Source organism: Drosophila miranda, chromosome 2 (assembly GCF_003369915.1).
Source record: "Drosophila miranda strain MSH22 chromosome 2, D.miranda_PacBio2.1, whole genome shotgun sequence".
In the NCBI taxonomy this organism is placed as follows: domain Eukaryota; kingdom Metazoa; phylum Arthropoda; class Insecta; order Diptera; family Drosophilidae; genus Drosophila; species Drosophila miranda.
The window spans coordinates 31,297,539-31,313,526 of NC_046675.1; the positions used below are offsets into that span (position 1 = coordinate 31,297,539).

The 15,988-nt window shown below is 40.6% G+C and overlaps 1 protein-coding gene across 2 annotated transcripts; it reads right to left on the reverse strand.

The window, feature by feature from the left end:
- Positions 1-5,593: 5,593 nt before the first annotated feature.
- On the reverse strand, positions 5,594-15,537 carry LOC108156617 (fibroblast growth factor receptor homolog 1). 2 transcript variants are annotated; one of them, XM_017288172.2, is made up of 2 exons: positions 15,271-15,537; positions 5,594-8,886 (listed from the first exon to the last, which is right to left on the reverse strand). In XM_017288172.2, exon 2 carries the CDS (start codon positions 8,393-8,395, stop codon positions 6,014-6,016), a length of 2,382 nt encoding a protein of 793 aa, XP_017143661.1. In that variant the 5' UTR covers positions 8,396-8,886; positions 15,271-15,537; the 3' UTR covers positions 5,594-6,013. The 2 variants fall into 2 exon arrangements, with proteins under 2 accessions (XP_017143661.1, XP_017143660.1); XM_017288171.2 differs by lacking the exon at positions 15,271-15,537 and adding an exon at positions 11,641-11,775.
- Positions 15,538-15,988: the final 451 nt, after the last annotated feature.

A 15,988-nucleotide genomic window follows, 5' to 3' on the forward strand; every position in this document is an offset into this window, starting at 1 on the left:
GCTTCGGTTTTGGTTCTGTATTTTATTTGGGAATTTGCATAGTTCTGTCTCTCTCTCTCTGTCTGTGATCTACAGAGTTCGCACAGGTGGCAGTGGGGCACACACAAAAGGCCACAAAGAGAGTAGAGAACTTTAGTGGCCATGTCCTCTTACGAGCTTTGCCCTCGTTAGCTCCTCGACTGCGACTGCGACTGCGACTGTAGATGTATCTGTATCTGTGGCTGTGTGGCTTGCTAGCCGGATATCTATATATAGCCAACTGGTGTGATTTTGATTCATGGCGCGATTATATGTGCGCACGCAGTTTATCTTCTTTTCAGCTTCTTCTGCTGCTGCTGCCGTCTCCTTTTTTTTCCGCACAGTAGCCTGCCTGGTCGCAGCATGAAGGCTCCAAGCCCCACACTCTGGTCTGTGGTCTCTGGCCTGTGGCCTGATCCTCCGTTGCGTCGCATCGCTTCGGCTTGTGGCACTTAACATTTTATTGTTAATAAAATATATTACATGGGGCAATACAAAAGGCCAAAACCAGGTTGAGTGTGTGCCGGACCCCAAATGCGTTAACGAAATCATCTGCCAGGAGGCGAACGGGAGGGAGAAGGAGAGGCCAGGCCGCTCCTCCAGATGCTTGCTTCTCAGAGGGAATGTCGCGTGAGTTCGTGTCGTACATTTAACGCGTGACTTCTTTTGAAAATTGTTCATAAATTTTGCGTTTAACAGTAGCAGAAAGGCAACGGCACAGCAGCAAAACTCCCGGCCCATACAAGACCGTTGAAGGCTTCGGGCAAGGGAATTGGTTGAATTAAATGATTGGTAAGTAGGGGGAAATTGGTTCTACAGATACCCTGCAATGTTATAGGGAGATTATGGTAAGGAAAAGCATATTTCGGGGCTTTGAAACATGTACCCAAATGCATAGAAGAAACCTCTGAAGAGAAACCTCTAAAAGAAAATGTTTACACCTTGGTTCTTCATCAGAAACTAGATTCCTTTCCTCCTTCTCAAACCTCAAAATTCTTGGAAAAAAACGTATTTTTAGGGAACCAAAATTCTAATTTAAAGATTGCATTCAAACGTTCAATTGTGTTCAAACACAGAAAATCTCTTTACATTTGGTGGAAAAATAATCTTAAATCTGTTAAGAAATTTAAGTACATAATCGTGCTGGTATTTGTGCCTCAGATTCTACAAAAAAACCCAGTGCAATTGCAAAGTATAAATCTACTAAAATATTGCCTAATATTTCAGAAAATATTCCCTAAACGTATGGTCCTGTTGGGGCCGCAAATTTAGCCTTTTTGAATTCTGTTCGTTGCCTTCTTTGAAGATTTGACATATCCTCAAAGCATTCATGGCTGTTGCCTGTAAAAAATTTAAAAAAATGATCACTCTTAGAGTAAATTAAATAAATAATGCTTGGTTCCTTCCATTCACTTCTTTAAATACAAAAAAAAAAAAAAATCATTGAAAATCTTTAAAATATAAAATAAAATAGATCATCCTTGGCACCTACTTTTCATTTCAAAAAATCATGAAAAATCCTTAAAAAACTGCATAAAACTCCTCCTTCTGCTAAGTGCCCGCAGGGCATTCCCATTTCTCCTATGGCCTGCAGTACAGCCTCCCAGGTATTTTATTTAAAGCAACTCAACGGAAAATGATTTCACAAATCCGACAGATGCAGGCCCATGGAGCCGCAGAGAGGGAGAGACAGAGACAGAGACAGAGAGAGCGTTGCAAATGAATTACAATTTTGCTCATCTGCCTTTCGCTCATTATAATGCATACTCGTATATATATTTGAATGAATGAATGAACGTATATTTCTAATTAATAACACACTAAAATGTAATCAACAATGTTAATTAGGCACATCCGCTGCTGCGACGTCGTGTGTTGTCACCTCCACTCATTCCGTTCGACTTTTAGTTTCATTCATAAAAATCAGAGACAGATACTCAGCGATACTCAGCAGTCGCCTGCCCACGCGGCACCAAAATCTTGGCTTGAATTTGCATTTGTTCGAAGTAGTAAAAAAAAAATCAAGCACACAAAATCGTTAAAGAAAAAACCCTGTCAAAATGTATGGCCAAAAGAATTGCCAAACCGGTTAATGGTTTGTTGTTTCGGTTATGAAACTGTTGTCTGTTGCTTGTCGTTTCGTTGGGTTTGTTGGCTCTGTTCGATGTTTCTTTTTTTTTATGAATGAATGAATGAAGCGTAAAATTTGCATTTTCTACACAAGATTACTCATACGACCCAGTGAACTTAGAGAAAGATGAGGAGTACGGAGCCCCAGCGATTGTTTGGCTTAGTTCCGCTGAAAAGATAGAGAAAAAAAAAACACCGCATCTACTTATGAATCAACATTCCCAGTGGCAGGTGTGCCAAAAACTGAATCATATGCCTGATTTAAATAAGCAATTTGAATTATTATTAATTTATTATTTCCGGTGCAGCACAGAGCGCTAGAGATGAGTGGCTTTTAATACATTACCCAGATGATTGCCAAACAAATGTTTGAGCATCTTTCCAGTCAAACAATTAATAAATGCCCAACACATATTCTCTACATGTTCATTCACTAAAATAAATATTTATTTTGAGTATTAAGGCACTTGTCGGTCGTCAATTATGTCTCTCTCTGTTGGCCAGCACTCAGCCTTTCCATGCAAAAAATATAAAGACGAGGTCAAATCGGAGCTGCGCAATCGAGCAACTGAAAGACTGACTGGCTGACTGACGGCCCCACGATCTGGCCAACCGATCAGGCCATAGACAGGCAATTTGTAGACTTTTAAAATAGTTTCAAATACTCCGCCAGACAACCTGTGCTCTGTCCAGCGATCGGCCAGCAGGCCAACGATCGACAACTACAACAAAAAGCGCATGCAAATTAATAGCCAACTTTGGCCAAAAATTAATTGATCACTCGGGACAGGCCAACAGCAGCGGCCGAAGGAGATTGCAGACCCCAGATGTCTGACAGACGATAGACAGGGCGACAGACCAGGCCGATCGATCTCTATACAGCAATTGCCTGAACAAAGTACACTTCAAGGAAAATGTTTAAGGAAATTTTAAAGGTGTTGAAAGGAGAAAAACAGACAATTTTTCGCCTTAAGAAAACAAAGGGGTTTTTATTTGTTTACAAATTTTGAATAAAATGTATTTAAAAAAAAGGATATTTCCATGAAAAAGATAAAAATGAACTAAAATTTTAATATTTACATTTAAAAATAAATATTTACAGTTAAAAAAAAATATATTTACGTAAAAAAATATTTATATTTCACAAAAATATTTACATTTAAAAATGTATACCAATAAATTTGATCCGTGGATCCATGGAAATTGTATGAAAAAATTGTTTTCAATTTAATTACGATAAAAATAAGTAAATTAATTTTTACATTACACAAAAAAAAATTGAAGTGCGTTAAACAAAAAGATATTTACAATTAAAAAAATTTACATTTAAAAACATATATTAAAAAATTTTGAACTTTTAATATTTACATTTAAAAAATATTCACTTTTACAATTAAAAAATTATTTACATTTTAAAAAATATTTATATTCAAAAAAGCTTAAACTTGTATTATTCAAATTAAAAAAAAAAATCACATTTAAAAAAAATATATTTAATAATGTATACCAAAAAATGTTGATAAAATATTTTTTTTATAAATTAATTAAAATTAAATTTTCCTAAAAATTTAATTATTTTTAAAATTAAAATTAAAATTTTTTAATATTTTTAAGAGTCTTATATTTAGAAAAAGAATTTTTAAAAAGTCTCTTTAACCCATTTATGTTTAAACCAAAGTGATTTCTATTTAATTTACCTAAAATTGTATCTAAAAATTAAAAATTTAATTGAAACATGGTTGTGTATGCCATTTTTCTGCTAGTGCATAGTTTTGCTGCCAAATTGCGAGGCATGCCTGCAAGTGGCCCGCATATTTGTATAGATCCAACGATCATACGTCCCAAGAGTAAACGCAGACTTCCTAGACGGTAGCTGGCTCGATTAAGAGGCTGGTGAAATGCGTTGTTTTGTTGTTGTTGTTTTTACTATGAACAAAATTCAATTAACATATTCACGCAATAATTGCAGGGGTCTCTCTCGCTGGCCCGAAGAAACCCACGTTGTGGTCAGTCCCCGGCCCACGCTTTTGATCCACGTGTCAAACTTCCGATCATTAGGCGGGGCGACACGCCCACACACTCTCTAACGCATACGGGGCCCTAATTAATAAACAGACAAAACAATTTTTTCGAGAGAGGCCCCTCACAGACAATGCCGAACATTAGAAATTGATAAATTATCGAAAAATGCAGTTTAGCGTGTGCCCAAGACACAAAAGATATTGAGATTAATCATTGGAACAGCCAGCCAGCCATCATCATCATCATCATCTGCATCTCCATTTGATGTTTTTTTGTGCGTTGGCGATCTACGATGGGTCGTCTGTCGTCTAATGCCTCATTATTAATGGATCTCCACATGGAAAGCGATGAAAATTGTGTCGTGTAATCCAGTGGGTCATTGGAAAATAGATGTCCAAGGGAGATGGAAGCTGCAAAGGGTACAGTTCTTTTATAATATTGGGAATGATCTTCATCTAAAGCTTCTAAAAAGAAACAACAGAATATATACAGAAAATTATAGAAAAAGAGAGGTTTCTGAATGTATTTCAGATCAAAGATAGTTCGGATAAATTTGGCTATAAATATGCCTCAAATACTTGTCTTTAAAAACACTTTTAAGGACTTGGAATACGACGATCAATAAATGAAAGAAAGATCAGCAAAACCATCGCTTTAATACTCACTTTTTTTGATCGAAACTCCATTATAATTTCTGAGAGAAAAAGACGAATGGTAGATCCTACTAATATTCCCCCAAATTGTATCCCAAAAAACCCAAAATGTATCCCAACTAATATATAAACTGACAAATATCTTCTGTTCAATTTCCGCAGCCATTTGCTACGACTAATCATAGCAATTACCCTTTGAACTTTTGCTTTGACCATTTAGGGGGAACCTGTACATTAATGTGCCCCAATAGTCATACCTCATATCCACACACACACACACACAATGTTGCAATCGCTTAACTCGGCCAACACTTGCCCTCCGGCCGACTCATTGCAAATAGGTGTACTCTCGCAGCACCCCCACTAAAAAAAAAACCTGGCCACAAATCTCCCTGCAATTACAATACTTTATAAACTTATATATTTCTCTGGCCATAAGCCCAGGCTTGTATTATCGTCTAATTGCATCGCCAGGCAGCAGATTCCGAACCGACTACGACTCCGACGACGCTCTTGGCATTTAGCGCGTCAACAAACGAGCCGCCGCCACCGCTGCGACCCCCAGACACCAGACCGACCCCATCCACACCTCGCCAGGCAGTGGGGGGGGGGGAAGAAAAAGAGTGGTCCGCAGGCCGTTCCATTCATCATTTTTCCGTTTAGTGACGCGCGTGCCTCGTGCGGTTCAAATCGAGTGGTTTTTTTTCACAGATTTTCCCAAATTGAGACGTCATGATCTCTCGTCGTTTGTTGTATGATGGGTGCATAGATACAGATACAGATACGTACAACATTTATTGTTTCATAAGGCACTTTTTTGGGGGGGAGGGGGCTTGCATGCAGCTTTTTAAATTTACCATTTAGCGTGTATAAAACTGCAGAATACTACAAAGATCAGTACGAATAGAAGTACAACAGAAAATACAACCGATACTTAAAGATACACTTAAAATTTTAAAGCGAAACCGAGGGGCACTGCTGCTTGACCCTCTGCAATTTGGTTCGCTCTCTCTCTCTCTCTATATATATATAATATATAATATATAATGGTTATGGGTTTTAAAGTAATTCTAATAATAAATTCGTGTTTGATTTTTGGTTTACGCCTTTGGTGCAATTTTGTTTTCTTTTGGATATTTACAATAGATCGTTGCAAGGATCGTTTCAAAATTGAAAGTCTCAAAGATCGTTCAATGATCATTTGGTGTTCGCGTCACATAATGATATCGCAACATTTGCTCAGCATCTGATTCCGCGTCCTCCTCATCGCTGGTGGAGGGCGGTGTATCCAGATTGGCTATGTCCACATCCAGATAGTCCTCCTTGGCCTGCAACAGCTTGTCCATGTACTCGACAATCTCCGTGAAGGGCGGCCGATCGTCGGCATTGAAGTGCCAGCACTGTCGCATCAGAATGTAAATGTTCATCGAGCATTTGGCGGGCTTCTCCATACGCTGGCCGGACATCAGATAGCTGTAGAGCTCTTCGGCGGACATTATGGTGGGATAGGGCTGTGCCCCAAAGGTCATGATCTCCCACAACAGTATGCCGTACGACCAGACATCGCTCTTCGAATCGTAGAACTTCTCCTGCAGCGATTCGGGTGCCATCCACTTGATCGGCAGCCGTCCGTTGGTGTTCTTTCGATAGTATTCCGTGCTCTGGATATCCCTGGCCAGACCAAAGTCCGCAATCTTCAGGACATAATCATCGCTGACGAGTACATTGCGTGCGGCCAGATCGCGATGGATGCAGCGACGCGAGGCCAGGTAGTCCATGCCACGGGCGATTTGATGGGCAAACTTGATCAGATCCTTTTCGGTGATGACATGCGCCGGCGGCGATGGCGGCGGCTGTGAGCTGTCCACCTGCTCTCGGCCAAAGGGACGATTCTTGTAGAGGAAGTCCTTGAGATTGCCATGCGGTGCGTATTCCACGATGACATAGAGGGGTCCGCTCTGGCTGCAGCAGCCCAGGAGATTGATGATGTTGATGTGACGGCCTATGATTTTCATCACCTCCATTTCCCTCACAAGACTGGCAATATCATCGTCGGTGTGTCCTTCCTTGACCATTTTGACGGCCACAATGGCACTGTTGACCTCGGCCATGACCACGCGGCCAAAGGCGCCCTCACCCAGAGTGGCGCCCAGCACCAGTTGTCCTCGGGGCAGCTCCCAGTTGGAGTCCAGCGGGAATTCGTATTCGTTGAAGGGCGCCGGTTCGTTGCCGCTTTGGAGGACTGTGGTACGCTGCTTCTGGATCTTCACCACGGGCATGATCATGGTGTCCATGGAGCCGCTGGAGTCGCCGCCGCCCTCGGGCTTGAAGATGATCACCTTCTTGGTCCACTGATGCACCGTCTCGATGCGCTGCTTGAGCAGCTTCTCGTGCTTCATCTTGCGCACGGCATAGTAGCCGAACAGGATGCACATGAGGATCAGGACACCGATCACGATAATGACAATGGCCGTCATGCCGGTGCTCCGGCCCATGCCACTGGCCATGCCGGCCTCCAGCAGATGCAGACTCCTTACCACACGCAGGTAGGCGGTGCTGTTCGACTGGCCGAGACTGTTGCTCTCGATGCACGTGTACCAGCCCTCCTGCTCCATGGTGACGTTCACGAAGTCCAACCGGTCCAGATCGTGGGCATAGATGGTGCGGTTATTCGAACAGTTGGTCACCCCCTGGCAGGGCACAAAGATCCAGGCCTTTTTGCTGGTCAAATCCGACAGATACTTGCAGTTCATGTGCCCGCTGCCGTTGATCAGAAGCGTCAGATTGGCCGGACCCGTGATCAGTATGGGCTTGTGATTCACACGATCGCTGACTATCAGTTTGGTGGCATGACTGATGCAGCCCAGATCGTTGCACACCTGGCAGGTGTAGATCCCCGAATCATTCGGCACCACGTCCTCCATGGTGAGGGACCAGCGTGCCTTCTTGAGATTGCCATAGCTCCTGGACCACTCGCTCGTATCGTTGCGGAACCAGGTGAGCTTCAGTTCGGGACTGCCCAAAGCAGGACAATTGAGTGTGAAGACCGCACCCGATGGTTTGGTCTGCAGTGACACCATCTTGTTGAGGTTCTTCCAGTAGGGTCGTCTCTGGGCCGGCTTGGGGCTCTCTGCCACCGTGGACTTGTCATCCTCTTCGCCATTGGTTTCCTCGGTTGGTGCTTCCGGTAGACTCCTCTGCCGGTTGCCACCTGCCACACTATCGTAGTCCTTGAGCAGCTCTTGGGAGCTGGCAGGCGATCGTCGAGCAAAGATTTGTGGCGGTGTCGTTAGAACTAGGAAAAGCAGCACGGCCCAGACAAGTCTTTCCCTCATCATGATGTGCGAGCGACTGTTTCTGCTTCTGCCTCGGCTGTTGATGTTTCCACTCCAGCCACTGTCTATATCCATTTTTAGCATATTTATTTTTGTAACTTTTGTAGCGGCCTGCACCCTCCTAAGTGCCACTCGCTCTGGAGCGGCAGCACCAGCCAAGGGGTAGGCGACAGCAGACAACTGCAACTCCGATGCCGACGCCGACTCCAACTCCGACTCCGATTCTGTTTGTCGCATGTGTTTTTTATTCACCGGAAATCCACTTTAGCTTGGGGTTCTCCCTCATCTGATCTGATCTCCACTCTCCGGGGCTCTCTCTCTCTCCGGAAGAAGATCAGTGATCTTCTAGTATTCTAATTTATTATGGATATAACAACAGTTGCCTTTTCTTCTGGTGGGCCCCACAACATGTGTTTTTGGCGCCTTCTTTGAAGTGATCCTGATGATCACCTTTTGTCGGTGCGTAACGGAAATACTACTCTTCGAAATCTATACGATATATCGTATTTATATGCCCTTTAATTATTGTTTTGCCTTGGAGTGTGATTTACTCAGCGAGTTGATGGATTTATGGCAGCCATCTTGTCACCAAAAGAGAGCTCCCCCTCCAAATCGTGGGCGTGCAAGCACACACAGATACAAGATACAGATGCAGATACACCAGTTCATAGATCATTCGGCAGCTGCCGTGGGAGATGCTCCGCTGTTTGATGTGACTGCTGCAACACCTGGAAGAATGCATTCGATTAGATTTATGTTCATTTCCGTCTAGGGCTACATGCAGCCCTACACTTGCGGTCAAAATACTAGGGGTTATAGTTTTTAGATGTTTTATGGACTTTATGGAATTTTAAGATTGTTAAAGGATTGTAAAAAAAACACTTTAAAAGGGAATTGTTTGAAAATCCGCAGATCTTTCAGTTTAAAGAGTCTTCTTAAAGGTTTTTTATCATAGTTTGAAGATCATTGACAGATATTGAAGTTTAAAGATTCTAGAACCCAATAGGACCGTTCTCTGATGGCTGAAGATTACTTAAAGACTGTTGAAGGATCGAAGAATAATTGAAATGATGAAAGAGACAGATATTACAGTTTTAAGATCGTTTAAGATCATTCTAGAACTCTTTAAGACGGTTCTTTCATGGCTGAAGATTACTTAAAGATTGTGGAAGAATCGAAGAATCCTTGAAATGATGAAATAAATAGATATTTAAGTTTTAAGATCATTTTCAGATAATTCTAAAACCACTTTAGATCGTTCTCTGATAGATAAAGATTATTTAGTGATCGTTGGAAACCCGGAGAATCATTGAAATTATGAAATAGACAGATATTACAGTTTTAAGATCATTTTAGATCCCGTTAGGACCGTTCTTTCATGGCTGAAGATTACTTAAAGATCGTTGAAGGTTGAAGTTTTAAGATCACTTTCAGATCATTCTAGAACCCCTTAAGATCGATTCCTGATGGCTGAAGATTACTTAAAGATCGTTGAAGAATCGAAGAACCACTGAAATGATGAAGTAGACAGATATTTAAGTATTAAAATCATTTTCAGATAGTTCTAGAACCCTTTAAGATCGTTTCCTGATGGATGAAGATCGTTGAAGAATAAAAGAATCATTCTGAGATCACTGATCGTTTAATAGAACATACTAGGATCGTTAAGGCTCGTCTAACCTATAAGATTGCTAGAAGATCATTCCAAGCACAAGCAAAGATCACTGAAAGACCATTTGAAGACCTTTCTACAACTTTTCACCCAATTAGCAGCCAAAAACATATGCCAAAAATCGAAGCGGAAGGAAAGCCTAATGTATCTCGGATGGGGAAATGAAAGGGAAATGTACGAAGCTGGCACATCCGTTTGCTGTTCGTTGCTTCGTTTGAATGAATTTCTTTTCAAATTTGTTTACAAGCCAAAGTTCTTGTATTCTTCTTTTTTATTTTTTCAAGAATTTGCAGAGAATAAATCTCTGCGTTTTTTTGGACTTGACTTGATTAAAGGCCATTTCCATTTGGTGAACTTAATTAAAATGTCGCGCACATTTCCGGTACCTTGTCCTCTCTCTCTCTCCCGCTCTCTTTGGCTCTCTGATTTGGGCTCAGCGCGTGCCATGCTCGTAAATGGCAAACGAGATTGTCCAGCCCCGCGGAATGAGCTCACAAGTTGAGATTTTTCATTTTTCATTCGACTTCGAAAGTCGTTGAATATTTTATCGATTTTTGAAAATAGCTTTTTATGACAGTGCCAGCAAATACTCTTATTTTTTTTAATGAAGGCCATTAAATAATGACTGGGCTTTTATTCACCTTTTGGGGGGCAGCCAGGGAAATGGTTTTCTGGTCAGTTTTTTAGTTTTTTATATGATCTGTGGGGGGAAGACTTTGGGGAGTATTAGAGGCATTAGGGGGGGCTCCAGGTAAAGCCGAGACTTCTCTTAAATTTTAGGATATTTTAGGTTCAAAGAGCTATCGGGTTCCTAGGCGCGGCTTGGGTTTAACGCCTCTTTTCAATACAACTAATGAGTATTTTTGGTACAGTCACTTTTTAGCAGCTAATACTTTAGAGATTCAGTATTTTTAAACCATTTTTCTTTCCATTTCAGGTTAAGGTTAACCAAAAAAGTAGAGATTTAAGGGCCACAGATTGTGTGCAGGGGTTCAGAAATGATATATTTTCAAGATATATTATAGGAAAAACTTTTTTTAAACAAATTTCGAGGTATTCCGCAATTTGTGTTCAAGAAATTAGGTTACAAAAATGTTTTGCAAACTTATTTCAAATTATTACCATTAAAAGTTTATTTGGTCTTTGAATTTTTACACAAAAAAATTTGTTTCTCTTAAGGGTTTAAAATACATTCCAATTGCAGATTTCTTTGGCCCATTTCTTGGGTTAAAATTGATGGTTTTTAAAAGGTATTTTAGTCTTATTTATGATTAATTGATGGTTTCTTTGTCATAAAATTCGGAGTAAAAATATGGATATTTTTTATTAATATTTACACAATATTTTACAATATTGGATGGATGGATCCATATTGTATGAGACGTCATCTCATCAATTATAAAACTTTTATATAACAAACCCTAAGCAAACAAAACTTGGGGTATATTCCTTTTGATTCACTATTTCACTATTTCCAGGATGCACTGTCTCCATTCCTATCCTCCTATCGATAGGAAAAGCCTTAATTTTCAGCACAAAAACGGCACTGCCTCCATATTTATAGGTTTATCGATAGCAAAAGCCTACACTTTCACCACAAAAACGTTGTTTATTTCACTCTTTGGAAGCTGCAAGGTGTACCTACAAGCACCAGTCAAAACATGGTGCACCTACAGCTGCATGTACATGGTGCAAGTACATTATATATATATTTTCATTTGAATGGCACAGAACAGAAGCTACTGTGTACTAATTTTCCTTCCTTCTAGTCTATTTTTTGCACATTCTCCCCTCGAAAGCCGTCACTCACGTTGTTCTCTCACTGTATTCTCCGTTTCTCTAGGGGGAGATGTTGTTTTTATATTTTTCGCGTTACGGAGGCGAAAAGAAGACTGTTCCAAATAGCGCTGCGTAGTCCGTTGGACTGAAAACGACTATGTGTGCCCGACATTTGTGCCCAATGCCAATTTCAGTTCCGATTCTCAAATGATCATACGGTTTTTCTCTCTCTCTCTCTCTCTTGTCTCCTACGCTCTCTCTCTCAGAACAACTCAATTTAGTTAGCCCTCTCCTCTCTCTCTCTCTCTCTCTGTCCCTCTCCTCGAGCGCATGTCCATGTGCGTGGTGTGTGTGTGGGCTTCCACTTTTGCCGTTATACTTCCAATGCCTGCACTTTGTTGTACCCAGTACCCAGTAATCGAAGGGTATGATGCATTAGGAATAAGGTATAAAGAAAGATTATGTATAGGATATGTTAAGGATCAGGATAAGGAGAAAATTGTGTATATAAATGTCCTTTTTCATATTTGGAAACTATATATTTACTTTTAACGAAATCTGTATATCATTCATAACAGTTCCTTGCACTAGGATCGGAAAATATCATACATCTATATCTATCTATCTATCAATCTATCTATCTATCTATCTATCTATATCTACCATAGAAAAAATATATTTCTACATTTCTCAAACTGAAATAATAAAAAACGAATCACTATATCATGTACGTGCCAAAATAATAATCCATCAAAAATATGTCTTGGAAAGAAAAGAATTTTTTTATTACGGAAAAACCAACGAAGCTCTAGAATCTATAGTTTTAAGGGGACAAGTCCCCTGAACACTCGCTTGGATGTGAGTAGAATCAGGATAAGTAGAAAATTCTATATGGAAATGTTTATATAGAATTATATATTCAGTTTTAATGAAATTTGGATATAATTCTTAATAGTTCCATCTTATTTCCATATTACTCGAAAAACCCTAGGATCGGAGCATATCATACATCTATATTTATCTATCGGTCTATATCTCCCATACAAAAAATATATTTTTACATTTCTCAGCCTAAAATAATCAAAAGAGCGTCACTATATCATGTACCTGCTATAGGAATAGCCCATCAAAAATTTCTTTTAAAAAGAAAAACCAACAAAACTCTGGAATCTGTAGTTTTAAGGGGGCACGACCCCTGAACACTCGTTTTGATGTGATTTTTGTATATAATAATATCCTCCAAATCGCATAAAGATATTATTTAGTTTTTCTAGGAACCTTTGCTGGAAAAAGTCCATTCCATTGCCATTTTTCCTCAGGAAAACCCTTCCTAACTAATCCTAAAAATAAAACAAATCGTATAAAGATATTATATAGTTTACATATGAACAAACTGCTGAAAAAAGTCTATTCCCTTGGCATCTTTTCCTCAGGAAAGCCCTGCCCAAATCGAATCCTTCGTTTTTCCAGGGTAGCCAAAGCTTCGGTCCCTTGGCGGCCACCTTTCCCTTGGAAAACATGTTTTACTTTGTTGGTCGTTGCCTTTTGCTTCCCGCATGTATTTTTTTTGTGTGCCTCTTTTCGCTTTCAACGGTCGCCTTGCCTTAATTTTTCACATATGTATGCCCCGATCTGTGTCTACCCTCGCTGTCTGCCTCTCTCTCGGACGCTGAATTAAAACAGACACAGTTGCTGGTCTCTCAGTGGTGTGTGCTCCTCATCTGCTGCCAACCCACATCTGGCGGCGCAACGAAAAAATTAAAGAAATTAAAAACAACAAAAACGCACACACTGTGTTCTTACGATTCTGTCCCTGGTTTTATGTGGCCTGCTGTCCGCGCCCTCGGGCCACGCCTCCAGTGAGTCGCGATCGCTAAGGAGAGGGCTGCACTATTGTTGACTCCCAGACGGAGGCGCAGACGCAGGCCCATCCAACATGTGGGCACATCATCATCATCAGCCAAACAACCGACGACCATTCTACCTAAGTTCGTGCCACACATGTGTTGCACAGACATCGCATCCTCCCCGAATGGCAGGAAGGGCGCGACAGCCGAAAATTGATTCTTAATGGAAGCGAAAAACCGATGAAAAACTCACGAAAGGGGTTCGATTTTCCAGAAAGCTGACCTTCACCTCCATTAAAGTCCAGCATCCAGCAAAAACTTTCCTTAGTATATTTCCTGTCCGGCGGCTGGGTTAAAATTCCCCAAAAAATATTTGCAATCATTTTCGGTGCAAAATAAATAAACAACCCACAATCCATCAGCGATTCGCTTGGGAGGGAGGGAGGTGCACACACACACACACACGCTTTCCATAGGTTGCACCCTCTGCCATGCCACTGCCACTTGCCGCTGTTTGACGCACTTGGTTAACCCTCGATCGTGGTGTGGAGACCGGCACGGCACGAGTCTGTAATTTCGAATGTTTCGAGTACGTGACAGCGCGAAGGTTGAAGACATCACATCACACCACGAGAAGGTGCGAGACAGACAGCCAGGAGGCAGGCGGGAGGCGGTAGGGCAAGGCAGCAGATCAAAGTTTATGTGCCGAAAGGTACTGGATCGATAGGGAGCTCCTAGAGAGAAATCCTAAAGAAAACTCTATGGAATACTCAAATTTCCTAGAGAGAAATCCTAAAGAAAAATCTATGGAATACTTAAATTTCATATAGGAGGCTCCTAGACAGAAATCCTAAAGAAAACTCTATGGAATACTCAAATTTCTCATTCCAACCTTGAGTCTACAGTCTCTAAAGTAAATTTATTGTTAAATAAATATAATCAAAGGCGGAAACAATGAAATTGTACAATTATTACCCCTTCTGATCGCTTGAATCGTACGAAAAATCCTATGTAGATCACGTTCTATACAAAAAAAGCCAATCTTTCGTTTAAAAATTCAAAGAAATAAAGTAAATTCTAAAAATTCTAAGCATTATCGATGGGTTCTAATCAAAAAAGTGTATTCTTAGCATTTCCTTGATATAGTATTTGCCCTATAATTTCCCCTTACAATTAGCTAAACAAACTCAAATCGAAATGATCATTCAGAAGTACTTTTACAAACCAAAATGGAACAGATCTCTCAGAGCAGAGATGAGAACTGAGTGACTGCCAGAGGAAACAGAACAGAAGCCCGAGAGTACAGAACGTGGGGCAACGTAAAGCTCCATAGATATAAGAAAAATATATATACAAAAAATAGTTTGTACATGTTAGAAATGTTTTGTCTATTATGATAAATATGGTTCATAATGTTCTCTAGGAAATGTTGATAAACAGAGATGGTTTCATGGGAAAAAACACAGACACAAATTCTGATTCTACTGTGGTCTCTCCTCCATTCTGTTGTAAAAACAAATAAATAACTTAATAAATTACTGGGCACTGGATGCTTTCAATTTGGGCATAGAACCATAACAGAACGCAGTAGAAATTTATGTGTGCGAGCGATAAACGACACCAATCATGGGGGGAGGCCTTTTTGTTGGCCTTTGGGTGAAAAGTCAAATTGCTGTACCGTTCGTTTCGTTTCGTTTCGGTCAATCAAAAAGTAGACCAAACAAATAATTTGCGCAATTACGCAAAAGGGAAAAAAAACAACACGCACTACATATAGGGGGACGTACGGGTTGTATATATTTTTAAAAACTTACCTCACATGTGCTGCTTTCGTTGTTATTCCAAAAAAGAAAAGCTGTCTTGCCAAATAGTGTCGATTTTTGTTTCACATTTCCACTTAAAATTCTTGAAATACTCGAGTATTTTCAGGCACACTTCTGTACCTCTTTTTGTAAACAAAAACTGTATGGAATTTCCAATAAATATTATACACAATTATTGAGCGTTCGATGGTTAGTTTCCATTCGCGTTTTCTGTTCTCTCCGATCTGTAAAGGCACGCAGTCCGATCGCAACTGAAAAAGCTGGCTGGCCGCCTGCCTGCGAAAATAAATCTCTTCAATTAAATGAGGGAACACAAATGAAACGGAATTCATTCCCCATCAACATGGGCTGTACACACAGACCTCTCTTCAATGTATTTTTGCGGCTGCCGCATAAACAAAATACAAAAACTGAACAAAAACACATTGTATAACCCCCCCCACAAAAGAGAGAGAGAATGGGATCCGAGGGACCAGGGGCGGCCGGCCTGATCTTCCCTTGGAAAGTGAAATGTGTAATTGAGTGGCCGTCTGCTCTGCTCTGCTCTCTTTTCGTTCTATATTCTTTCAATTGAGTCGAATTGAAAATGGCTCATCCAGCTGTTCGACTGTGCCCCAGTTTGTTGCATAGTTTTGTGCGGCATACGTTAAAAATCATGCATATGATATGGTCATTATGAGCCGAAGGAGAGCTGAACAGGGCCAGAGGC